This window comes from Mauremys mutica, chromosome 6 (genome assembly GCF_020497125.1).
Source record: "Mauremys mutica isolate MM-2020 ecotype Southern chromosome 6, ASM2049712v1, whole genome shotgun sequence".
NCBI classification, from domain to species: Eukaryota; Metazoa; Chordata; order Testudines; family Geoemydidae; genus Mauremys; species Mauremys mutica.
Window position 1 is genome coordinate 71,487,230 of NC_059077.1, and position 25,736 is coordinate 71,512,965.

The window sequence follows — 25,736 nt, forward strand, 5'->3', positions numbered from 1 at the left end:
CAAGGTGGTCCAGGTCCTCACTGACCACATGGCTGCGATGTATTACATCAACAGACAGGGAGGCACCAGGTCCTCAGCTCTGTGCCAAGAGGCGCTCAGCTTCTGGGTCCTTTGTGTGCAGAACGCCATCCCCCTTGTAGCCACTCACTCACCAGGAACGTCCTGGCAGATTGCCTCAGCAGGACCTTCTACTCTTGCCACAAGTGGTCCCTCCATCCAAAGGTGGTCAACTTGATCTTCCGACGGTGGGGGACTCCCCAGGTGGACCTGTTTGCATCCAGGCAGAACAGGGTGTGCCATGTTTTGCTCCCTATACAGTGGGAACAAGGGTTCCCTTTCAGGTGTCTTCCTGGTATTGTGGTTGGGAGTGTTGATGTATGCCTTTCTGCCAGTGCCGCTTATCCACAGAGTCCTGTTTAAAGGTGAAGCAAGACAGAGTGTGGGTCATTCTTACTGCTCCTGCCTGGCCTCGCCAGCCCTGGTTCAGCATGCTGCTGAGTCTTTCATTGGCCAACCCATTGCATTTACCTCTCCATCCAGATCTGCTCTCCCAGAACCACGGCAAACTGCTGCACCTCAACCTGGCATGGCTGCACCTGACGGCATGGCTGCTCCGTGGCTAAACACGGATGAGTGAGAGTCCTGTTGGGCAGGAGAGAGTCCCGCACCAGGTCCTGCTGGGTAGCAGGAAGCCTTTCACCAGGGCTACCTATGTGGCCAGGTGGAACCGCTTCATATGTTGGACATTGGACAAGAACATTCGTCCCAAGGAGGTCTCGTTGCAGGTCTATTAGCTGCATTTAAAGCTCCAGGGCTTGTTGCTGTCTTCGGTCAAGGCGCCCTTGGCGGCCTTTTTTGCATTCCACCCTCCACTTCATGGCAGCTCTGTCTTCGCCCATCCCATAACAGCACAATTCCTGAAAGGTCTAGAGCACCTGTACCCACACGTCTGAGACCCGGGTACGCCATGGGACATGAATCTGGTGCTCTCGAAGCTCACAGGCCCTCCTTTTCAACACCCTAGATTTCTACTCCTTTCCTAGAAGGTGTCCTCCTTGGTCAGTATAACATCGGCACGGCGGGTGTTCGAGATCAGGGCACTCATGTCAGAGCCACCCTATACAGTCTTCTACGAGGACAAGGTCCAGCTGCGCCCGCATCCAACTTTTCTGCCCAAGCTTGTTTCCCAGTTCCACATGGGCCAGGACATTTACTTAACGGTCCTCTGTCCGAAGCCTCGTGCATCAGATGAGAAGCACAGGTGGCATCAGACAGGCACTGGCCTTTTATAGTGATAGAACACGGCCATTCCGTAAGTCAACGCAATTGTTTGTTGCTGTTGCAGACAGGATAAAGGGCTGCCCAGAGAATTTCGTCTTGGATCACGGCGTATATCTGTTACTGCTACAGCTGGCGAAAGTGCTCCCGCCAGCGATTATGATTGATCATTCTACTAGAGTGCAGGCGTCTTCAGCGGCTCTCCTGGCACAGGTGCCGATTCAAGAGATTTGTCAGGCCACCAACTGGTTGTTCATCCATACATTCGCATCGCACTATGCACTGACTCAGCAGGTGCAAGATGATACTGGCTTTGGCAGAGCTGTACTACAAGCTGCACGATAGTGAACTCCAAGCCCACCTCCGTTGATACTACTTGAATCACCTAGAATGGAATCGCCATGAGCAAGCACTTGAAGAAGAAAACAGTTAGCTACCTTTCGTAACTGTTCTTCGAGATGTGTTGCTCATGTCCATTCCATTACCTGCCCTCCTGCCCCTCTGTCGGAGTTGTCGGCAAGAAGGAAATGAGAGGGCGTGGGCCAACAGCGCCTGATATACCGTGGCATAAGGGTGCTACAGCTGACCCTATGGGTACTACTAAGGCAAAAATCTCTGACGGGCACTCACACACCTAGAATGGAATGCACATGAGCAACACATCTTGCAGAACAACAGTTACGAAAGGTAGATAACTGTTTTATTCAGTGGTTGCCTTAACATTTGAAATATAACATTATCTTCAAGAAATTCTATTTCACTATTTCTTAAAAGCATGTCCTCATACAGCACTAGTATTTTCCTTTGAAAGCTATTGTTGCTGGTTTCCCAATTTTCATCAGAAGTGGATATATTCTCTGTGGAACTGGAAAATGAGGCACATCCTCTCAGTTCAGATGTCCTAAGAATAAGTTTGTACTAGTCTATAAAACCCACCAATAACTTGAAAATATAACTATCAAATAAGAAGTATGAGACAGTTCCAGGGTACATGGGAAGGTGCTTATCAGTTCTGTTGATATTTGAAAATTTAAAGACTGAACATTTATTTATCTTAAACACTCACCACTTCAATTTTAAAAAGATAAAATTATGTTGGCACTTTTTAAATAATAAACACATACTTCAGAAATGTAATTGTTTTATGCATACACATTTGGACAGCTATCTAAATCAAATCTTGAGTCAGATATCTAGAATTAATCTAATAAAATGTTAATATTTAAACAAGTTTTTTTTCCTAATCTATCTTGTTAAATCTGCAGGTCCCAAAAAGAAACTAAGATGACACAGTTCTTTGGGAACAATTTTACTGAAGATAGATGGCGTAAAGCAGCATTAAAGAATGCTTTTTCTTTATTAGGCAAACAGCGCTTTGAACATTCTGCAGCATTTTTCTTGTTGGCTGGTCACTTGAAGGATGCAGTTGAGGTAATGAAATAGTAGATTCTTCTGTTTGTTTAAATAGTTCTGATTTTATGATGTTTTTAAGTCATTTCTAATATTTTTTGTCTCCTAAATTTACAGATATCTTCTTAAATAGGTTTACAGTGCATCTGAAATTTGTCATCTAGTGTGACACAACTGTTGGAAATTCTCTATCTGTACCTTGTGATTACTGCACCTTTGGGTCATTATTGAAAAGCTTGTTACACAGTGTAAACTTGTTTTTTTTGTTTTTTACTTTTTCATGTCATTAATGAAGCTTTGATGCACAACTATTTCTGATCTTTGCACTTGGATATAAAAATGTTTTGTTTTTATCATTTCTCACCTAATACTAAGTTCAAGCTACAATTGATTTCTCAGTAATAGTACTGGTAGACAATCTGCCCAATTACTGTTGCTTTTAAGCTTCCAGTGATCTATCATAAGGAAACCCAGGAGATGAGGGATCTGGGAGGGTCCTTGGGTGCTGCTGTAGTCTGGTACCAGAACAGAGAGATCCCTTTACCAGGAAAAAAGCTATCTGGCTGAATAGTTAGGAGGGAGGTTGGTGGAAAGTGAGGATATATCTAGTTTGTCTAGTATAGGTTAGTGGACAGCATGGACAACTTGATGAATTGTTGTGTGCACATCTCACTGGCTAGCTGAATTCAGTCTCCTGTGAATCAAAGGTACAATGTCATGTCAAAATTCTGTAAATGCTGTTATGACAACATCGTGTCAAAAACAGTTTGTCCATCCAGCATCATGCTGGAAGATTGTATGGAGTGAATGTATGGAGGGTACATGATATGCAGGAACTCTAAACCCTGCATACATTGCTGGGTGACACTTAGCTATTATCACATATTTGCAATTGCTGTCAGTGTGTTTGCAGAACTGAGCAAAAATTGACACTTTCAGTGAAACCATATTTCAGCAGGCTCATTTCACATTTTTGTCCTGTCATAAAATCGTGTATTCTTGCTGGTGGCCTTTTAACCTAAGGAGAAATGAATATTTAGTCTCTTAAAAAATGTGGTATGTTGTGGTTTTGTTTTTTCAATTAGGTCTGCCTTGAAAAATTGGGTGACATTCAGCTGGCTCTTGTAATATCAAGGCTTTATGAGTCAGAATTTGAAGTGTCTAGTATGTATAAATCCATACTGAAGAAGAGGATTTTGGGAAGTGCCTTTCCTGGTAAAGAGAGCTCATCAAACATGCATTGTGACCCTTTTCTACGAAGTATGGCTTTTTGGATTTTGGAAGATTATAGCAGGGCTCTTGATACTCTAATTAAGCAACCTGCTGGAAATGAAGAAGGTAAGAGTCGAAATTAGTTGCTAGTATTTCTGCACTTAAATTTAGTCCACAGTTTAAGGTCTGTTTTGACTTTAGTCGACGCCTGTAAAGCCAAAAAGACCACTTGATGCCTATTTTATTGCTTACCTTAATAAGTGGGGTGGAAAAAAGGCCTTGGCAGTTTAAATGTTTGTAAAAATATGTTGATGTATTGTTGACAACTATATACTGTAACCATAATGATGTGCATGAATGGGGAAAGAATGAATTTATTTACGTTGTGAACATGTCAGCTCAAATCAGTGTAACTGGAATTAGTCCTGTGACAAACTACTCTTGAGTTTTAAAGACGCACCAAAGTCGTCTTGTTCAGCTATTTTTTGTAACGGCAATTATAAAATGAAAATAATCAAACTTAATTGCCCACTTCTTTGTGACCCAGGAACCATTTTCCTGATTGCTGCAGAGTAAGAATCATCTTGTCTCTGGAGCTCTAGATTGTGTGGGTAGTCTTGTCTTTTCAGGAAATGTCTACCAGAGGGACACGAAAATTGGGAAGTTATTGTTTGGTGTGGTGGACTCATATGGACTCCTCTGAGTGTCCCACGTACACTGTGTGCTAGCATTCATTGGTTTAAAAGATGGTTCAAACTAACTTCATACCTGTTAAATTTGTGGCCTTTTAAGTCCACCATGAACCAGCTCAAGGTTAGATTACAGCCCAAGTCACAAGGCTTTAGTGTAAGGAATTTCAAATGCACCAACACCCTAATGGTCACAGGACAATGTCTTGATCTCAACTATGCTGTTGAAAGCACCTTTTGAACGAATGATGATTTCATTTCATAAAGTACTGTATTTCAGGCTGTAGTGGCTGAGAAAACTGCATACCAAGTTTTACAAAGTGGTTTCCTAGTTTCTTCCTAAATTGCTGATGTAAATCCACCTTAATGAGGCAGTTATTCTATCATTTGCCAATATCCTTCTTCTTAGGTCCTTCTCTGTAGTGTTAAAAGAGCATGTGTTTCTACTTGTTGTAGACTTTGGAAGTTCTTTTGCCATTTTGTTTGACTCTCAATACATTCAGCTGCCTCTAAGAGGGCAGGTCTAAATGTCTAGTTGAATGTATTTTGTAATGTTGTAGTCTGACAGATCTGTGGTTAGGTCATGTCATGGCTTCTGCTATCCAAGACAGTAAGGCTTCGCTGGCCAGCATCAACTCTGTTCTAAGCTAGGGGATGCCTTGCACATGCTATGTTCCCAGTATTCCAGTGGTATTGCATTCATGTTTAGACCCTATGGCTCATAAAATAACAGAGTAAAAATGGTCACTGGTCTCTGAAATTACTTTAGCATTGGACTAAACACAGAACTGATATACCAGTGCAAATTTAATTTCTTTTAGTGTAATACTGCTATTAATATATATAATTTTGTATAATTTTTATATATTTGTACTTTTATATTTTATACATATTTATATAGAGAGATATATAAATATAAAAATGTAAACATTATCAATGTAATTGCTTCTTTGTGTACTATAGTTGTCATAAGACTGTTTAACAACTTGTTTTAAGATGTGCTTTTTGGAGTTGTCTTTCCTGTGAGGGACAGGATGGATGAAAAACCACATCTACTTTATTTTTTCATTTTAGATGTTAACATGATCTTTGGTAAGACATACTTGAAATTAAAGGTTATCGTTTAAATTGTTTGTTCTCACAGTACAAAGATTACACAGCTCAGACTGACAGTGGGCAGTGGAGGATGCTGTATGCTCTTATAGATGGTACAAAAGTCTAGGATTCAGAGTTCTAATTACTGCAGCCAAACTGATCTCACTGTATGAAAAAATGAGTTATATTCTCTCCAAACTATGGGCCAAATTCTGCTCTCATTCAAACTAGCACTGCTCTACCATTCACTTCAACAGCAGACAGCTCTGGCAATAAATATGTGTTGCTGTACTTTGTCTAAAACCAGTTATTGCTCTTTACTGCTAAAAATTGAAGTGATGGTGAAAAGGGAGAAACAGCAAAATTAAAAATACATATCTGTCCTATATTAATTATATTGGTCATATAGATTTCTAATTAGCTTATGAACTGGTGGAAGGTAAAGATTAAAATTCAATATGAATTATTCTTCTGTGTTGTGATTTTTCTCATTTCCTTACAGATGAAAATGGTGCTTCCCCAAGTTGTGACCCTTCAGTGTTCAACTTTTATAATTATCTAAGGACACATCCTCTCCTGCTGAGACGTCATTTTGGCTCTTCTGAAACATCTTCAACACGCATTTGCCTAACTGTAGAAAATGGACTGGCAGACAAAATAAATTTAAGTGAAAGAAGATTGTTTTTCACTACAGCACATGCACATTTAAAAGCTGGCTGTCCCATGTTGGCTCTAGAAGTGTTATCAAAAATGCCAAAAGTGGTCAAGAAGTCAAAGCCTTTTTGTTCAAATTCTAGTTTAATGGACACTAATAAAGATTTTTCACCTTCTTCACCAATAAGGTTAGAGACGAAGGAAGATAAAGTTTCCATTGTTGATTGGGCACAACCAGTACTAAATGGTTTGGGATCATCTTCAGATTGTTCATCAGACAAACAGTCAAGCTCTGCTCTTTCTTTTGATTGGAGTCAACCAAGTCTAGTACTCCAAGATGAACCGTTGGAGCTAAAGTGGGAAAGTGACAAAGATGAAGACAGTGAAGATTCTTCTCTTGTAATGAAAGAGCTGAAACCTTTGCAGAAGATGACAAGTGAAAAGCTAGATGAAACTAGTTCTAACTACTCAGAGTCTTTCAGTGCAGTTGATGAAAATTATCTTTTAAGTCCATCAGAAGATGTGATCTCAGCACAGTTGAAGTTTAGAGCATGCTTGAAGATTCTCACAGTAGAGCTTCGTACACTATCCACTGGTTATGAGGTAGATGGTGGGAAGCTGCGGTACCAGCTTTACCATTGGCTTGAAAGAGAAGTTGTAGCTCTTCAAAAAACCTGTGACTACAGTGCAGAAGTAGAGGAGGTTCAACCTAGAATTAGCGCGACTGTTGATGAAATTGCATTAAGTGAAAACACTGAAGAATTATCTGACCAATCAAAAGCCATGCTGCAGAGAGAGAATTTTCAGAAAAGGCGACAATGGCTTCTAAAATACCAGTCACTCCTGAGGATGTTTCTTAGTTACTGTATACTTCATGGATCTCATGGTGGGGGGTTGGCATCCGTGCGGATGGAACTGATTTTGCTTTTACAAGAATCTCAGCAGGTATGTGCCTACATCCTGTTCCACAGGGTATGTTAAATACCATGTTAAGATATTAATTGTCTAAAAACATGCACAATGTTAAACTTTTTTCTCTTTCATTTTTAATTTTAAAGCATGGATAACTGTGCTATTACCTCTTATATCACAGTAATTTTGTAACATAAATTATGTAGGAGTTCATGCAAATATAATTTACTCTTTCTAAATAATTTATCCTATCAATTGGATTTAAAGTTCTTAACTAGACCATGTTAACCTAGAAGTAAGAAGTTACAGCTGCTCAACTATAATTTTTTTTTTTAAAGGAACAGTCAAAACAAACACTTCCTAGTCCTCTGCCAGAACAGAACTCTATACCTCTCCTATTTGCCTGCACAGCCAGTGCCAAAACAGTGGTGGCCAGTCCATTACTGCATCTCAGCAACCTGACTCATGATATATTACATTCAGTAATAAACCTTGATTCGCCACCTCACCCAGATATCCAGAACAATAAGGTAAGCATTTAATTATAATAAGGTAAGCTTGTACATTTTGCACATTTATACAGTTTGCTTAAAGCTAACTAGCAGATTCTTTGACAGCTTGGAAACATTTTATGTCTATAACTAAAATTATAAATAAATAAATGCAGTCCATAGATATGTTGCCTATGCTCTGTACCTTTTGAATTAAAATTGCTAAATCACTGGAAATAAAATATTTCATTTTATTGATAGTGGGCAGCTACTGTGACGTACTGAGCGCCTCACTTACATGGGAGTTGAGGTAGATCAGCACATCTCAGGATTGGGCCCTCGTGATGTCTGCAAAAGAGTATGACTTTTTGAAAGTGTTGTACAATATGCAGTTCTTCTTAGAGTACTTGCTCATGTAGATTCCATTCTAGGTGTGCGCGTGCCCACATGCACAGTCTTCAGAGATTTTTGCCTTAGTGGAATCCATAGGGTGGGCTGTGGCGCCCCGTTTACAGCACCTATGTGCTGGTGTATAGGCACTGCCGATCCTACGCCCTCTCAGTTCCTTATTAAGGCCCGTGAAGTTTTGGTCAGAGCAGCTTGTCTTGCAATCGCAGGAGCATTAGCAGTTCTTGAGCAGCCCATTATCTGTCTTCTTTGTACTTAGTTAACCTTTACTGTTGGGTAGTTAGAGTCCCCACAGGGACTTTGCCCCGGAGCAGGGCATGCTCCATTTCTACGGCTTCAAACCATGCTCATTAGGCAACAGGCCAATGCCTGTTACTGACCCCCATGACACATCTCTGAAGTGCTTGGGGGAGTCCCATAGAAAGGACAAGTGCAGAATATGTAATAACTTTTGCCCTAGAACCCAAAAGGAGCGGCCTGAGGGCCCTCCTCATGGAGGCTATGCTTTGTCCTGTGTCAGAGCCCTTCCACTCAGATCCTACACCGATCACCTCAGCATTGGTGTGGAGCGCACCGCCAGCACCGGGCTCCGCCCACCACTGTTCCCCCTTACTGGTGCTGAAGAAGCAGCACAAAAAGAAAAGCCCCCCAGCACTGGAAAGGAAAGGGGCCTTGGGCAAAGGACCCATGTCAGGCCATGTGCCTGCCCCGGGGTTTCACGGGGGTACTACTGAGATTGGACCCCCCCCAGGTCAGCCAGGGATCCATCTCCTACTCCCAGGCGTAGCAGGGGCCCCAGCTTCTCCTAGGGCCCTCGTTGCCTGATGCAGCCCTGGCGGCTAAGGAACAAACAGGCCGGCCAGGTGCTGGACCCAGCTAAGGCCCCAACACCTAAGGGCAAGCTGATCATAGGACAACCCCATAGGGCAGTGGAGCACCCTTGGTTCCCAGACCACAGGCGTAGATCCCTGTCTCCATGGCCTAGAACCCTGGCACAGTATTCCCATCTCCGGCCAGAAGGCCCAGGTCCCCGATGCTGCGCCCTCCCCCTATGACACATGGGACACTGGATTCAAGGCTCCGGTCCCCGTACTACCAGTACCGACAAGCTTCCCATCAAAGATCGCCACGGCGCAAGTCACCCTCGCCCAGATGGTCTCCCAGATGTCGGTCCCCACTGGGACGGGATCGCTCGCAGTCACGGGATTGGTCTCTGCCCCCCGTACTGCTCATTGGGCAGGCACTGATCCTCACCCTCATCTCGCCAGTTGCTGACCAGGGTCAGTTGGCAGACTCAGACCTCGAAGGCCCCACCCTGGTCACCGGAAGGGCAGTGGTTGAACTCAGACCAGGAGTTCAGCCCTTCACCAAAGAGGGGTGATTTGCCACCAACCCACGAAGCTGGCACGGTACCTGCAGCGACGGCATAGCAGCAGAGACGGTGCCCTGCTCAATGGCCGTACTAGAACCTGTGGGGGGGTTCCTGTAATGCCGGTCCTGTATTCCCATCAGTCTTCCCTGGCAGCCTTGGACAAACTGTCCCTGGCACTGTCAGCACCAAGGTCGGAATACAGTACCAAATCCGACATGGTGGAGTGCATTGGACTCCAGCTCCTAAGAAGCAGTCCCTGGAGAAGGAAGGAGAACCCGCCCCTCCTCCGGCAGTGCACTTGTTGTCGTCATCTCCAGACAAAGCGGTGGTGAGTCCTTCCCAAATGGGCGGCCCCCCTTTTTCCCCCCCCCCAACAAATTCTGGGAGCGCCAGGCCCTCCTTAAGAGGGTGGCTACCAACTTGAACTTACAAGTTGAGGAGGATGTGGAGGAATCTAGTGACCTCTTTAATGTATATCCTCCTCCACCCCGGCCCGGGTCATGCTGCTCGTCCACCCAGGAGTCTTTAAGATTGCTAAATTGCTGTGGCATACCCCCTCTTCAATACCACCTACTTCTAAGAAGGCGGAAAAGAAGTACTACGTCCCTGCAAAAGGGTTCAAATATTTGTATGCACACCCTCCAGTGGCGTCACTGGTCATGTCTGCTGTTAATGAAAGGGAGAGGCATGGCCAATCAGTGGCATGCCGAAAAACAAAGACGCCAAGAGACTGGACTTATTTGGCAGAAAGATTTATTCAACAGCCAGCCTGCAATTTTGGGTATCTAACCACGAGGCTCTGTTAGGCTGGTACAATTTTAACCTGTGGAACTTCCTTGGCAAATTCAAGGAGGCCCTCCCACAGGACTGAGCCCAGGAGTTCACCGCTTTGGTGGACGAAGGCACAGCGGTGGCAAGGAGGGCCCTTCAGATGGCCTGGGACGCAACTGACTCAACAGCCAGGGTGGTCGCCTCTGCGGTGGCCTTGAGGCACAGCTCCTGGTTGCAGTCCTCTGGGTTATCCCAGGAGATGCAGGCCACTATACAGGATCTCCCATTTTAGGGGACGGGGTTCTTCTCCAAGCTCACGGACTCGAGACTCGGTGGCATTAAAGATTCCCATGCCACTCTCCGCTCCTTGGGCCTCCATATTCCTTAGCAGGCCAGGAAGCCATTCCGCCCTCTGCTTCCTCCACCTCCACATTCTAGGTCCTGGGGGACTCCCCGGCTGGGCACCTAATGGAAAAAGAATAGAGACAAGGGGTCTTCCCGTTAATCTGCTCACCCTGGCCCTTCCAGACACCAAGGAGGCCAGAAGCCGTCATTTTGAGGGTGCACTTGAGGACGACATCCCAGTCACCTCATAGGATCCACCCTTCCACTCTTTCCTCAACCATCTTCGCCCCTTCCGGTCAGCCTGGTCTTGGCTGACCTCAGACTGTTGGGTGCTCGAAGTAATATCCTCAAGTTACACTCTGCTCTGTTGTACACCTTCCCTCCACTGCTGTTAATTCACAGAGCCCTCATGAAGATCAAGCAGGACAGGGCGAAGGTGATCCTCATAGTACCGGCTTGGCCATGCCAGCACTAGTTCAGCACGCTGCTGGACCTCTCGGTGGCTGCTCCGTTACAGCTACCGCTCAGTCTGGTCCTGATGTCACAAAACCATGGCAATCTTCTGCATCCGAACTGGCGCTGCTGCACCTGGCAGCTTGGCTGCTGCATGATTAAATGCAGAGGTACAGGAATGCTTGGCCAGTGTCCAGAGGGCCAGAGGGTCCTGTTTGGCAGCAGAAAGCCCTCCACTAGAGCAACCTACCTGGCCAAATGGAAGTGGTTCACTTGTTGGATCTCGGATAAAGGCATTTGGCCCGAGTAGGCCTCGATGCAGATAATCTTGTACTGCCTGCATTCGCTGCTGCTACAATCGGGCACAGGTGCCACCTCAGGCGATTTGTGACCGCCCACTCAACCAGGGCGGAAGCATCTTTCGCAGCTTTCCTAGCCCAAGTGCGTATCCAGGACATCTGTAGGGCGGCCACCTGATAGTCTGGCCACACATTCACGTGCCATTATGCAATTACCCAGCAGGCCCTGGACGATGCTGGCTTCGGTAGAGCAATACTGCAAGCCACTAGACGGTGAACTCCAAGCGCACCTCCATTGAAACTGCTTGTGAGTCACCTAGAATGGAATCGACATGAGCCAAGCACTCACAAAAGGTAGGAAACTGTTTTTTTTTCTTTAACTGTGTTGTTTTTCGAGGTGTGTTGCTTATGTCCACTTCATTACCCCCCCCTCCAACCCCTCTGTCGGAGTTGCCAGTAAGAAGGAACTGAGGGGGCATAGGGCTGGCAGTGCTTATATATCAGTGCATAGGCGCGGCCCTCAAGGGGGTGCCACAGCCGACCATACCAAGACCGCTAAGGCAAAAATCTCCGACTGTGCATGTGGGCGCGCACACCTAGAATGGACTGGACATGAGCAACACACCTCAAAGAACATCTATGACATGAAGCAGTATATCTTTATGCAGCGATAAAATATTTCCCAGAAAACATTTTCTTTTTCTTTGCAAGATTCCCTCCTTAGTTGCTTTTGAGTAAGAACTAAACTTAATACTTTCCAGGGTATTGGGCAGTGATTATCTAAGAAGCTTATGAGTGTTAAGCACCAACTCCCATTTACTTTAAATGGGAACTAGGCACTTAAACCTCCTGGGCACCTTTGGAAAATCCCAGCCTCATATCTTAAAATTCTTATCCTATGGGATAATGTACAAGAAGTTTATATGAAGGATAGTATTTGTGTAACTTAATTAATTGATGGTTTTATGAAACAATACATTAAAAGGAAACCCTTTTTTTCTTCTCCTATCGCTATAATTAATTTACTTTGAGACAGAATATAAAATGTGTGTGTACTAGGACAACAAATGAGCCTGTTCAATGCAATTCATAATAAACTGTGTGTATGTGGCTTAGAACTGCAGCAAAGATCAGTCCAAAAAACCTAAATGTCACTACAGCTCTTTATTCAAGAGCTTCAGCCTGAGGCAACTGTCAAGAGGCAGCATACTAACAAGCTTGATTGTAATTCTTTCTAGCTGATTGTGCAATATGCTTAATTGTAAAATGCTTTCCAAGCTGGTTCTTCTTAAAACTTGGTTCTGTGTTTACATACATGATTTTTGTAGAATCTACATTGTGAAGTACCATAAATATTAGAAACTGAAACTACTCTTGGCTAATAATGCATTTGGCAATGCAGTGTTCTTGCTTTTTTAATTTAGAACCAGGGCCGCCCAGAGGGGGGGCAAGTGGGGCAATTTGCCCCGGGCCCCACAGGGGCCCCCAGGAGAGGTTTTCGGGGCCCCTGGAGCGGGGTCCTTAACTCACTCCGGAGGCCCCGGAAAACTCTCACGGGGCCTGGGTCCCCGGAGCTTCTTCCACTCCGGGTCTTCAGTGGTGGGGGGTACTTCCGCTCCAGGGCCCACTTCATGTCATGCACCTGATGAAGTGGGCTGTAGCCCACGAAAGCTTATGCTCAAATAAATTTGTTAGTCTCTAAGGTGCCGCAAGTACTCTTATTCTTTTTGCGGATACAGACTAACACGGCTGCTACTCTGAAACTTGCTCATCTGTGTAGCCTCGTTGCTTTCAAATCTTGTGTTTTCAGGATTGGACTTTCTCTCTAATTCACTGTGGATCCCCCTAGTCAGTATTGTGAATTAGCAAAATTCAGTTGTAATGGCATAGCTAAATTGCTTTCTGAACTGTTAGAAATATATCACCTGTTTCTGTTTAAATGTATTATATTAATAGTTGCTGCCAGATATAACTTAATTATTGGTCACTTTCTTGGCATAGAAGGTGACATAAACGCAGTATCAGAGACTTCCATTTGGGACTAGGCATACAATTTTTGTCACATTCTTGGTGGCTTTGTCCTGCTGAAGTATTTTAATGAATGAGAGTTTTACATATCAGGGAGTAGCCATGTTAGTCTGTATCCACAAAAACGAGTCCAGTGGCACCTTAAAGACTAACAGATTTATTTGGGCATAAGCTTTCTTGGGTAAAAAACCCACTTTTTCAGATGCATGGGTTCAGAGTCCTTGTTGTTTTTGAGAGTTCTACAGTAATATATACAAATGTTCAATTTGTAGTGTAATCTGTACTGTAAATACTTTGTCTTCCAGATACATGTAATGCATACTTTAGCAGCATCACTTTCTGCCTGCATCTACCAGTGCCTTTGTGGTGGCCACAGCTACAGGTAAAGAACTATGGAACATAGCCAGGGCACTATCTCAATATACTAACAATTTAATATATAGACAGTGCACCTAAAAACTGTCTGTGTAGATCTGTCATATTGGGGGTATTGTGCATTAGCCCAATGTAAACAAATTGCAGTGTTTATGTAAACATAGCTTGCTGTTTCTTTTCCACAGTTCATTACAAGCAAACCAGTTCACTGGAACAGTATATCAGACACTGCTGCTTACCCAGCGACATACTCTAAGAACAACAAGCTTAGATGAAACTGTAACTCCCAATACATCTCCAGCTCAATGGCCAGGTACCTAGTAGTGAATTTCTCCCCCCACCCCCACTTTCATCCTCTTTTACTTGCAGATATTTAACTACAGTTTGAGCTTTTAAACAAATACTAGGAAATTGTTTTTAAAAAAAAATTTGCATATCAGATAACATACTGCATACTAATCACTTGTTTTTTAACAGATTAAACATTCTTCAACATTGAAATTAAGATATAAACGGAATTATATATTGATTTCTTGCACTAAAAATTGTGCATGTCTATAGGGATATATATTTACATTATAGGTGAAGCTGATAGCCTCACTTGAAGATGAGACTGCTCAACAGTTCCTATTATAAGACCCTGTTTTCAGTTGCTTATAACTTAGCCAAACTTCAACCATTCAGGCTGAAACTTGCCGTGCTGGATGTCCTTCTCATGCTGATTTTTTTGGAGGGGGGGGAGATAGTTATAATTTAGAAATTTCCTACAAATATTCCATAGCTAACCCTTCACTGAATGAGGTAGGGAAGGGTCTTTTTGGGGGGGAGGGAGGGAGGAAGCATGCAATTATGTAACTAAAGATTTTAACATACTGTACAAGAGGGCTGAATAAAGGTTGCACGGGCAACCTGAATTTTGTCATTTCATAACTTTTGAATGCTTGACTCGAAAGTTATAAAGTTCTTTTAACGTAGCTTTTTGCTTATGTTTGAGTAGATTATTGGACTACTGATTAATGACATGTACACAAACCTGTACAAGGGTACTAAAATGCAAAAGCTAAGTAAATTTTATTTCCTTCTGGAGTCTTTTAATATAGGTAACTTTCATTATTCTTTAATGTCTACGTTTTGTCCTCCAAATAAAGGATTCATACATTTGATTATATCATGCATCTTTGATTATAAACCAGATAGTATTTACCTCTATTTTTATATTTTAGGAATAACAGCTCTGATACGTCTTTTGAATTCCGCTGGTGAGGAAGCCCAGCCAGGACTCACCGTTTTACTTTGTGAAATTCTAACAGCAGTCTATCTTAGTCTCTTCATTCATGGTCTAGCAACTCATTCCAGCAGTGAATTGTATAGAATTATGGCCCATCCTTTTAACGACAAAATGTGGTCTGCTGTCTTCGGTGGAGGAGCTCATATTCCTAGCAGAGGAGAGATGCAACAGACAACAAAAGCTGGTTAGCTTACACTTTTTTTTCTTTTTATCTACCTCTTTTAGGTTTGTTTTTTTTAAATATTTCTGGAAAAAACTTCTTGATTACCACACAAAATAGCTTGTGTTGAGTAGAAATTCATTGTGTACCTTACTCTAGTTCATATGCAAAGCAATGTATTCAAAAGACAATACAGTAAATTGCTCTAACACTTAGTGGAGCAGTTGTTTTGTAGAATAGAATACGAGAGGGAAGTGAATGGTAATGAAATGCACTTCTGTGAATTTTTAATCCTATAAAAACAGATTTAGAGTTAATCTTCTATACTGCTTTTTCAGTTATGCCAGAGTGTAGAATATAGAATATTAAAAATGGTTCTTGCAGAGCTCAACTTTTGACTCTCTCCTGACACAATAGCCATATCTGTGTTCCTTTACTGCAAGTACAGTGTATGTTTTCTCTCTTTGGCAGGTAGGCACTTCTCTATGCCTAGCCCACACCAGGTAGTAGTGTTCTCTATGGAATGCGTGGGGTTTTCCAAATCCCTTACTGCCATCAGTACTCATAGTCCTACCAAACATGCAGGCAAGATATTACCTTTAGTATTTAGGTCTCTAAAACCAGTTTGCATATATAGAAATATAAAATCGGTAAAGAAAAATTTCTGATAGCAAGCCATGAGCTTGAATTTAAAACTGATACATTTTTTTGGTTTAATCCGCAATTGGATTACACTTCAAAAAAATTGACACATTTGTAGCATTTTTGCTATGCTTTAACTTAAACCAGTTTTAAATACAAAAATAACAAATTGCTCAGACCATGGTTTGGCATCATCAGAAGTGTTTCAAATCTTTGTTTATGGAGGCTGCTTGTTTTGCATCAAATGGATATATGGGTTATGATGAGTGTGGATTTCTAAGTGTTCATCCAAGACACCAAATGTGATATTTTCTCACTTTTTGGTATACTTAAAATATTTTAATAACTATAGAGAATCCTTTAGACTAGCAAACAAATAATGAACATTGTAAATAAAAGAATTCTAAATTGTCCTGAGATCGATTGATTTCTTTTTTAAAAATTGTTAGTTTATTGATACAGAGCTTAGGATAATTGTAAACATGATATTCATGTAAATGCCTTATAGAGAGAGATTTATCTAAATGTAAATATACATATTTTAGTGACTTACTACTGCAAAGGCTCTTGTCTAGTGATTTGGAAAAGTTATATTGCAGAAGTTACGAGGTTAAAAGTGTAGCACTTGGAGGGAAAGGCATTTTGATTGTCTTTAACTCCAGTGACTGACTGACATTTTGGAGAAAGCACGTTGAGCCTAACATACTGTCACTTTGACTAAGATCTGAGAGGTCAGTTACTCTGAAATCCTGAAAAAGTCTTGCAACAAAGTAGATACTCCTGACTCTCAAGTTGCAAAAGCAAAAAATTCAGAAACTGTTCTGAAAAAAGGCATTTCTTGTACATAGTGATAATACAAAAAAAAGGCACAAGTCCAATTTCTAAAAATCCTTTGCAGATGACTGAAATACAACATGATTAAATAACAGTTGTGTGTAGGGGAAGAAGAAAACAAAGAAATCAAGCACAAAGTACTGCTAAAATGGGGGGGGGAGCCAAAAGGGAGATTTAGGGGGAAGCAATGTCTGAGTGGTGAATACTAGCTATCTCCATCATCTGACCTCTCCAGCATCCAGTGACATGTTAGTCAGACCACTTTATCCAGTCAGCACTGACTCCCATTCAGCTTTGCTTCTGGATTGTTCGGTAACTTTCAAGTATATTGTCCAGTAATTATGCCTATCTTTTTTTCTCATCACTTCCCTTTTTACATTTTATGTTAAGCTTTCACTCACAGATTGAAATTAAAGACTGTTTCTAGTATTTAAAAAAAAAAACTTTTTAGGTATGCATATAAACACTTCGTAATGGCATACTAGTTCAACAAATGAAATACCTGATAAACACTTGGGTTATTTTTCTGAAAGTGTTCTTTTTGAGAACCCTGTCAGCATTTTCCTTCCCACAAATTAAGGATGTCAAAAGATAGTTGCTTATCTCATGGGGAGAGTTGCAGTAATGGGAGAACTCATTCTTTAAGGTTAGATGGTGTCCACATGAGCATCACTCATAATCAAACTTTCATAGAATCATAGAATCATAGAATTCAAGATCAGAAGGGACCATTATGATCATCTAGTCTGACCTCCTGCAAGATGCAGGCCACATTAGCCGATCTACCCACTCTTTTAGCAAGCGACCCCTGCCCCATGCTTCGGAGGAAGGCGAAAAACCTCCAGGGACACTGCCAATCTGCCCTGGAGGAAAATTCCTTCCCGACCCCAAATATGGCGGTCAGCTGAACCCCGAGCATGCGGGCAAGACTCTCCAGCCATACCCTCTGAAAGAGGTTAAGAATATCATATCATTGACCCATTTTGACCCAATTAAGTACCAGTTTGGCACTTAATTGACCTATTGACTAAGCCCATTATCCTATTATACCATCTCCTCCATAAACTTATCTAGCTTGATCTTAAAGTCATGGAGGTCCTTCGCCCCTACTGTTTCCCTCGGTAGGCTGTTCCAGTATTGCACTCCCCTGATGGTTAGAAACCTTCGTCTAATTTCAAGCCTAAATTTCCTGACTGACAATTTATATCCGTTTGTCCTCGTGTCTACATTAGCACTGAGCTGAAATAATTCCTCTCCTTCCCTGGTATTTATCCCTCTGATATATTTAAAGAGTGCAATCATATCTCCCCTTATCCTTCTTTTGGTTAAGGAAAACAAACCGAGCTCCTCAAGTCTCCTGTCATACGACAGGCCTTCCATTCCTCGGATCATTCTAGTGGCCCTTCTTTGTACCCGTTCCAGTTTTAACTCATCCTTCTTAAACATGGGAGACCAAAACTGCACACAATACTCCAAATGAGGTCTCACCAACGCCTTATATAACGGGACTAGCACTTCCTTATCCCTACTAGAAATACCCCGCCTAATGCAACCCAAGACCGCATTAGCTTTTTTAACGGCCACATCACATTGCCTACTCATAGTCATCCTACGATCAACCAGGACTCCCAGGTCCTTCTCCTCCTCCGTTACTTCCAACTGGTGCGTCCCTAGCTTATAACTAAAATTCTTGTTAGTCATCCCTAAATGCATAACCTTACACTTCTCACTATTGAATTTCATCCTGTTACTAATACTCCAGTTTAGGGTTCATCTAAACTTTAAGCTTCATCTTGGTTCCTCTGTGTCGTCCAGAGTTCATAAAGAAATCAGACTTCCAAGAAGACTTCTGATCCTCTGAGAAATGTGGAGTATGCATTTTTCCTTTGATATTTGTTCAAAAGTTTGTCTGACTTTGAGCATTTGTCTGAATGTGGATACTGAGCTCCCCATAACTTGAGTTCAATATTTTCCATGTCCAAAACATGTATTTTTATGGAATATACTTAAGCTGATGTGGGAAAAGTTTTTTCAAGTGTTCTTTAAGATCTCAGAGCTAGTGACAGAAATAAATGTGTAGTTTTAAATATCAGTTACATTTTAAAACAAATTTTAAAGTTTTTGTTCATTTTCCAAGAATAATAGTTCAAAATTCAGATTGCCTTGAAATAGTTTACACTCCAAGCACATAAAGCAGCATCCTCACACTACTTTAGGTGTTTTGAGTATCACGTCTCACAAAGGAAATAGACTCCTTAATTCCATTAAGTAAAGATAGAACATATTTTTCAAATATTATTTTTTGAGACGCATTTAATTTAAGTTTACATATCTTGGCATGTTTCCCTCCCCTGGGAATTGTTGTTTTGTGTATATAAAGCATTAGTCTTTCAGTTATCCTTCATTATAAAAGGGTAGGTGAAAAAATATGATATGTTTCCAGGACCATTTGGAGAGCTTCAGTCTAGTTTCCTGAATAATTTCTGATTGAATTATATGCAACTTACATAGAGAAATAATAATTTCTCCATAATAAAAGTTCTGCAGAATAATTTTGATACTTGCTTTTGTTTTATAACAGTTAGAAATCCATACTTCATTTCATGTGCTCAGTTGCTATAGAGTACTACTGTAACTGAAAAACAAAGAATTTTCTCAAAAATCAAGCCTTTTGTCAGAATGATATTTAACAATAATTCAAATATTCATTTTGGACTTCAGATAACAAGTAAAATTGCTTGTTGCGATTAATTTGTCTCCACAAACTAAGGAATGATAATGAAAATTTTGTTGTTTGCTGTCAGCATGATACAATTTGGATTGAACATTGAGTGCTAGTGAAATCCTGAGTAGCTTGAAATACGCTTGGTTCATAATTCTTTCTTTTATTGAACATTTTTAAAACAGTTCTGTGATCCCAGATACCTGTCCATCTTGACTTGTAGATTAAATGGAGCCACTTCACTATTATTCATCAGGGTTTATTTTTGCCATCAGTTCTCAAATGTTGTGATGTGCTAGAAAATGAACTAACAAACTTCAAAACCAGAAAACATTTTGAACATTAAAATGATTCCATTAGTTTATCACAGAACCACAAAACATTGTTCTCAGAAAACTTTTCAAGAAACTGTTTGGAAAGTTAAGGGGTTGGAAAGGAATGTGAGTACCTCCTTTGCCCATCTATGAGGAAAATGAAAAAAGTCGTCATCCTTTGTTGTGACTCTTTGCCTCCACAACCACAAGACTTCAGAGAACCGGGTCCCTCACCAAGCTGTTGCAACTCTGAGGAGTCCACACTGTAGTGCCAGATTTGCCATCCTTTCAGACATAATGCATGTGTATGAAGCAAGTGCCCATGTGCACCAGCAGTACCAAAACCACCATCATGAAACACTATCCAAATTTCTCATAAATTATTTTAATTGAGCCCTGTGGTTCACCCCCATCCCCAAGTCTAAAGTGTTTAAGATCCTAGTATCTAAAGCTCCCAGACCACTTTAAATACTGGGATTTTTAGCAACTTTAATTTTGTTGAGACCAACCATATTGGTGGAGTTGGGTGGGAGGAGAGTGGAAGAATAGAGAAGAGTAGGAACTAAATGGGGAGGAGTGTCTGGCAGTAACTGAAGTCAGTTACCAGAACTTGGCGAGTACTGCATAAATGACCTGTAATACCACGAGGCTGGGTTTGAGATAGACTGCTCAAGGTTTGACCATGATAGCAAACCCACGTTGATTGTCTACACAGTGTTAGTAAAACTGATCCTCATAATAAGATGAACATTATGTATGTGTATGGTTCCCAGCTTCCTCCTTGAGGTGAACTTGAGATTTCATAAGGATCAGTCTATTCATTTTTCCTCATGTTTCCTCTTCTAAGTCCCTCAAGCACTTCTTGGACATTGTGGCCATTATGTCCTACGTGCACAGAAACCAAGAGTTTGGGGAGAGGGTGGGGAAAGATATCTTCTGTCATACTCAAGTGGCTATGTACTTCCTTCATGTAAATATACTTTGCAGAAGGACTGTGAGTGGTGGGGACAAGAGGCTGCCTTCTGAAAGTCATACCTTATTCTGTAAGTCTCTGTGTCTTGGGCAGATGGGTTGTCTTCTGGATAGCAAACTGGTAATCAATGAACATTTTTTCTATTTATTATGGGACCGATGACACCACATACCAGACAATGTCCTCTAAATTCCCATGTAAATTATTCCCACTCTCGTTTGTGCTGGGTGTTGCCAGGCATAGCCCAGATTCCCGATGGGGGTGGGGTGGAGAGGGACTCCGTGGGAGCTGCTGAGGAAAGGAGAATTTTGGTTTTAATTTGTAAATTCACTTTTTACAAAAAAGATAATCAGTCTAAGGGTCCCAGCCAGGTGCTGTTCAATTTTATAGTCGTCTTGATTGTTTTGAGGGAATGGAGTCTTTGGCTAAAAAGCAGACTCTAGCAAGAAAGGGAAGTACTACAGGGAGTTGCTTAGTGACAGATAGGGAATGGGACTTCTTGAGTCAGAAAAAAGAGGAACAAAGGTCCAAATCAGCTGTTGGAGAGGTAAATTTACAAGTTAAGAGCAAAATCCTTCTTTTTTCCAGAAATAGTTGTAATTTTCGATGGTTGGTGTTCAGCCAGACAAGTATTCTGAGTCACCATTGATTTTTTTACACTGGGCAGCATGTTGCCAAACTGGAAACCGTCCCTGTACCAATTCATGGTACTCCATTGTTACATTTCAGTGTAACTTCTGTACTGTAATCTAAAGTAGGACATCTGGATTCACAGACTGTTTTTTGTTTTTGTTTTTTTATATCTGCTTCCTATTTTAAATTTGCTTTTAAAAAATATTGTAATTTTTTTTTACCTCCTTAAGAGTGCCATTTGCTAACTTGTCTCAGTGTTGTCAATTTAATTTATTGGGAATGAAGATGCATTTTCTCACATTCTGAGTATAATAAAATGAAGTTCAAAACCACAATCGCAAATTTCTTTTAAATTGACATACTTTGTCCTGTAGCTATCTATACACACTAAATTTGAGTTCACTATTAAAAGTAGCTAATTATTTAAGATCCTAAATGATATGTAATCGAGAGAGAAGATGGATGATGTATTATCTTTTATTGGACCAACTTCTATTGGTGAGAGAGACAAGCTTTCATAGCCTACCACATAAGGATTTTTAAAAAAAAATAAATTATGAATGTTTGAGAATGTACAAAAATAGGTCACACATGGTGTATGTCTCAAGTCACCTATATTTAGTTCAAAATCATTCTAAATTCAACTTTCTAAAGTATCAAATGAGTGACCAAGGGTTAGCTGGCAAAGTGCTAGAGAATGACTGAGGAAAATACCACCACAGATTATCAGAAATAGCAACTGATAATACAGCAATTGCTTTTTGAAATACTTTAAAAAAAAACTTACAAATTGATATTTATTTCTGTATCATAAAAGTTTTCTTTTTCTGCATCATTTAAACATTGGAGTAAGTTTCATTTTTTGTGCTGAAGCTAAAATTACATATTTAATGATGCACGTGCATGCTCTTTGAGTTGGCTGATAATCTTTAAACAACAAAATAGGAAACGTATTACAGCATATATATTTGCATCCTTAATGCAGGTAAGTGAATTCTAAATAGCATCTGTAAGAGGAAATATGTTTCTACTTAGCCACACTATTCTATTGTAGCAATGTGGTGACAGAATATGCACAGTTCAAAAGTAGCTATCTTAGGTTCAACATGAAGTCTAGTCGTCTGCTTGTAGTAGATGCTGGCTTAAGCATACATTACAGTTTAGTTTGTAAAGCTTTTCACAATAGAAACAACCCCTTCCTGTTTTCACATGATCATTAGATTCTGATGGTTTTCAGTGGGAACTTTCCATGCTTTGTTTTTTGCCTGAAGTTAAATTTCCTTTTTTGGAAGTGGGAGTAAAAAAAATCCCTTCAGCCACTTTGAATTTTGTAAGAGTTAAAAATTTTTCTCCTTTTTAAAAAAAACAAAACTAAACCACTGTTAAGACAGGACTGTAGCAGAAAGTAGCTTAAGCTTGAAACTTAAGACAGATAGTACTCCTTGGAGGGCTTAGTGCCTTTTGATTGGCTTGGAAAACATCTAGTTTTCATTAACCAGTGTTACGAACATTTGAAAATGTAGAATAAAATTAAATTAAAATGCATAGTAGAAAATTCCTTGTCCTTTATAATTATGAACAGAGCTCATTTAACATTTTTTCTTCAAGTGATTGCATATGTCCTTTGTACTAGGTGTATGTGTGTCTCATGCACTGGTGCCAGAGTTTTCCCTAGTAGTTCCCATACAGTTATACCTGCGCCCTCATGTCCCTTGTACCTCTAGCCAGCTGTACAAAGGATGAGGGCCCTGCCCATTCTTCAGTTTCTTCTTACTGTCGGTGGCCAGAACTACTTGTTGGCTCATTTCCTCTGAGAACTTGCCATTTATAGCTGTTAGATTGTGATACTCATTTTGGGTCCTTTGGGCCTCCTTTCTGTCTTGTTGTCTTTTCTTCTATATAGTTTAATCTGATTGTTAGTGGACATTGGGCTCTGCCTGGTACTGGGGGAGCCTGTGCCAGGGCCCCTGGCATGAAGTCCTGCTCCAGGTGTCAAAAGTTCATGCCCATGAGCATCCCTCGCTCTCTATTTTAAATGGTTGTGAAAATGTCACATAAGAGACGAGTGAACAACTTGCCAGAGCTTCAAAACTAGAACTAGAAAGCAGAAAGAAAAATACCTCAGGTCCATCCTCATAGAGGCCACTACTCACCTGGCATTGCTACTGCTTCAGTTGACTATAGGGAGTGCTCCCTTGGCCTTAACTGGGTAAAGAGACGAGGTGATAACCTTGCCAGGACATTCCTCAGAGGTACAGGTGCTTAGAGAGCTCTCTGCCTCCAAAGCCAAAGAGGAGGATGACTTCCATATTGTCATAGTCCTCTGTGTGGGACTCCTCAGCTGCAGAGGCTAGCCACTCTGGTACTGAAGACAGAGCGCACCCTTAGACCTGCCACTCCACGGGGCTCCATCCTAGTGACTTGGTCAAGCCAGAACCTTTGACTCGGCTTTCCATTCCGGGACTGTTGAGGCCAACTACTTTCTTGGTGCCGACGCTGGAGCTGTCCACTTATGCGGCGCAAAGGCCTATTTCAGTACTGACCTCTCTGGAGGCATATGTAGCTGTAAAAGATCTGCTAAGGCTCTCAGTACCACCCTTGCCAATTACTCAGACTGACAGTACCTGTCCAAGCCTATTGCATGTGATGTCTGTGGTGGTTTCCATGTTGGGATCTGGTTTGGCAGCTGGGATTTCAGGTCTGATAACATTCCAGGCAATCTAGATCTTGGCTCAGACAGCAATGGTAACAGTTCTCTCTCAATGCACAGTAACAATAGCTCAGAAGCCCCTGATGTTGCAGTCCCATGCCACAGGCCTGTCATAGATCACATTCTTGATCTCCTGCAAGGACATCTGGTACTGCTTCCCCCTGGCCTTAAGAGTATTTATACTCTTCCTCAGAATCTGAAGTGGAAACCCCACTTCAGAAATTGATTGCATCCCGAGGCATTGTTCCTGCTGTCATAGAAGTCATCCTGGTAAGTGGATCGAAGGAATTGACTACCTGGTCTAGGCACAGTTGGTCTCCGATACCATACCAGCCCCATCATTGACCCTACTGGTTATCGTGGTGGGATATCTACAGTGTCTAGGTCCTCATCTCCATTAGTCCTTGAGAGGGGAAATACCAAAGAGTTGTTACCAGGCAACCACTACATCATGGAAACATATTGCCGAGGGGGAAAGTTTCTTCACGCAGTACTGACAGGCGACTCACTGTTCCTACAGAGCTCCTGGGGTACTGAGGATTGGGACCACCGATTCCTTGCTTTGGAAAGACCTTCTACACTGGCAGTTCAAGACCAGCTTCAAGAAGGTTCAAACCTGCTTCCTCTGAACACCTCATCCTCATCACTGGATGAGACCCTGGCACCAGCAGCATCTTCTCCATTAATTGATGATTTTTAGTCCTATCAGGAGCTTCTGAAAAGGAGGGGGCTCTGTCTCTGGGAACTCAGAGTTTGAGGAGGAGAATTCCCACAAATTCAGACATTTTACACCCTGCTACAACAGGGAAAGTTGCTCTCCCTATAAATGAGGCAGTCATGCAACTTAGTAAAGCTTTATGGCAAATCCCGTCATCTCCTTGAAGAAGAGCACTAATATATTAAGACTCTAGGGCAGTGTTGAAATTCCTAGGTCTGTATATGCTGGCCCCCAAGATAATCAAGTTTCAACTTGTGTTTGTACCATGGCAGTAGAGAGACTGATGGGTACAGCCAAAAGCACAAACAGCAAAGGAGAAGGCCCCAGCTATCTGCCTGGAGTGCTTCTGCTAAGAAGCCCCACACCTCAAAGCAGTCCATTGGACTCCTTCCAGGGCCGGCTCCAGAGCCCAGCGGGACAAGCACCCGCCTGGGGCGGCCCTTTCCCGGGAGGGCGGCAGGCTGGGCCGGCGGACCTGCCGCAGTCATGCCTGCGGGAGGTCCACCGGAGCCCCGGGAGCAGCGGACCTGCCGCAGGCATGACTGCGGAGGGGACGCTCAGCCGGCGGCTCCAGTGGACCTCCCGCAGGCATGACTGCGGGCGGTTCGCTGGTCCCGCGGCTCGGCTGGACCTCCCGCAGGCATGCCTGCGGCAGCTCAACCGGAGCCGCCGGACCAGCGAACTGCCCGCAGCTGCGGGAGGTCCAGCCGAGCGACGAGCGGACCCTCCGCAGTCATGCCCGCGGGAGGTCCGCTGCTCCCGCGGCTCGGGGGCGCCTCCCGGGCATGACTGCTTGGGGCGGCCAAATTTGTAGAGCCGCCCCTGACTCCTCCTCTGGTCAGTATACCCGATCTTAGTGAAAATCTTCCCCTTTTTGGAAACAAGTTATCTTATTTCCATGTGTGGCAATACATCACCTCAGAAAAGTGGCTGCTAAGCACGGGGGAATC

The 25,736-nt window shown here is 42.2% G+C and overlaps 1 protein-coding gene across 2 annotated transcripts in view; it reads left to right on the forward strand.

Annotated features, from left to right (window-relative positions):
* The window catches only part of DMXL1 (Dmx like 1), a 146,339-nt gene that overhangs the window by 81,949 nt on the left and 38,654 nt on the right, over window positions 1–25,736 (forward strand). The window contains exons 22-29 of one of the 2 annotated variants that reach the window (XM_045021744.1): window positions 2,544–2,709; window positions 3,774–4,026; window positions 6,187–7,283; window positions 7,589–7,780; window positions 13,723–13,799; window positions 13,978–14,105; window positions 15,016–15,264; window positions 15,712–15,825. In XM_045021744.1, coding sequence (XP_044877679.1) covers window positions 2,544–2,709; window positions 3,774–4,026; window positions 6,187–7,283; window positions 7,589–7,780; window positions 13,723–13,799; window positions 13,978–14,105; window positions 15,016–15,264; window positions 15,712–15,825 — 2,276 coding nt within the window. The remainder of the gene's footprint in view (window positions 1–2,543; window positions 2,710–3,773; window positions 4,027–6,186; window positions 7,284–7,588; window positions 7,781–13,722; window positions 13,800–13,977; window positions 14,106–15,015; window positions 15,265–15,711; window positions 15,826–25,736) is intronic. The other variant, XM_045021745.1, reaches the window with a different exon arrangement.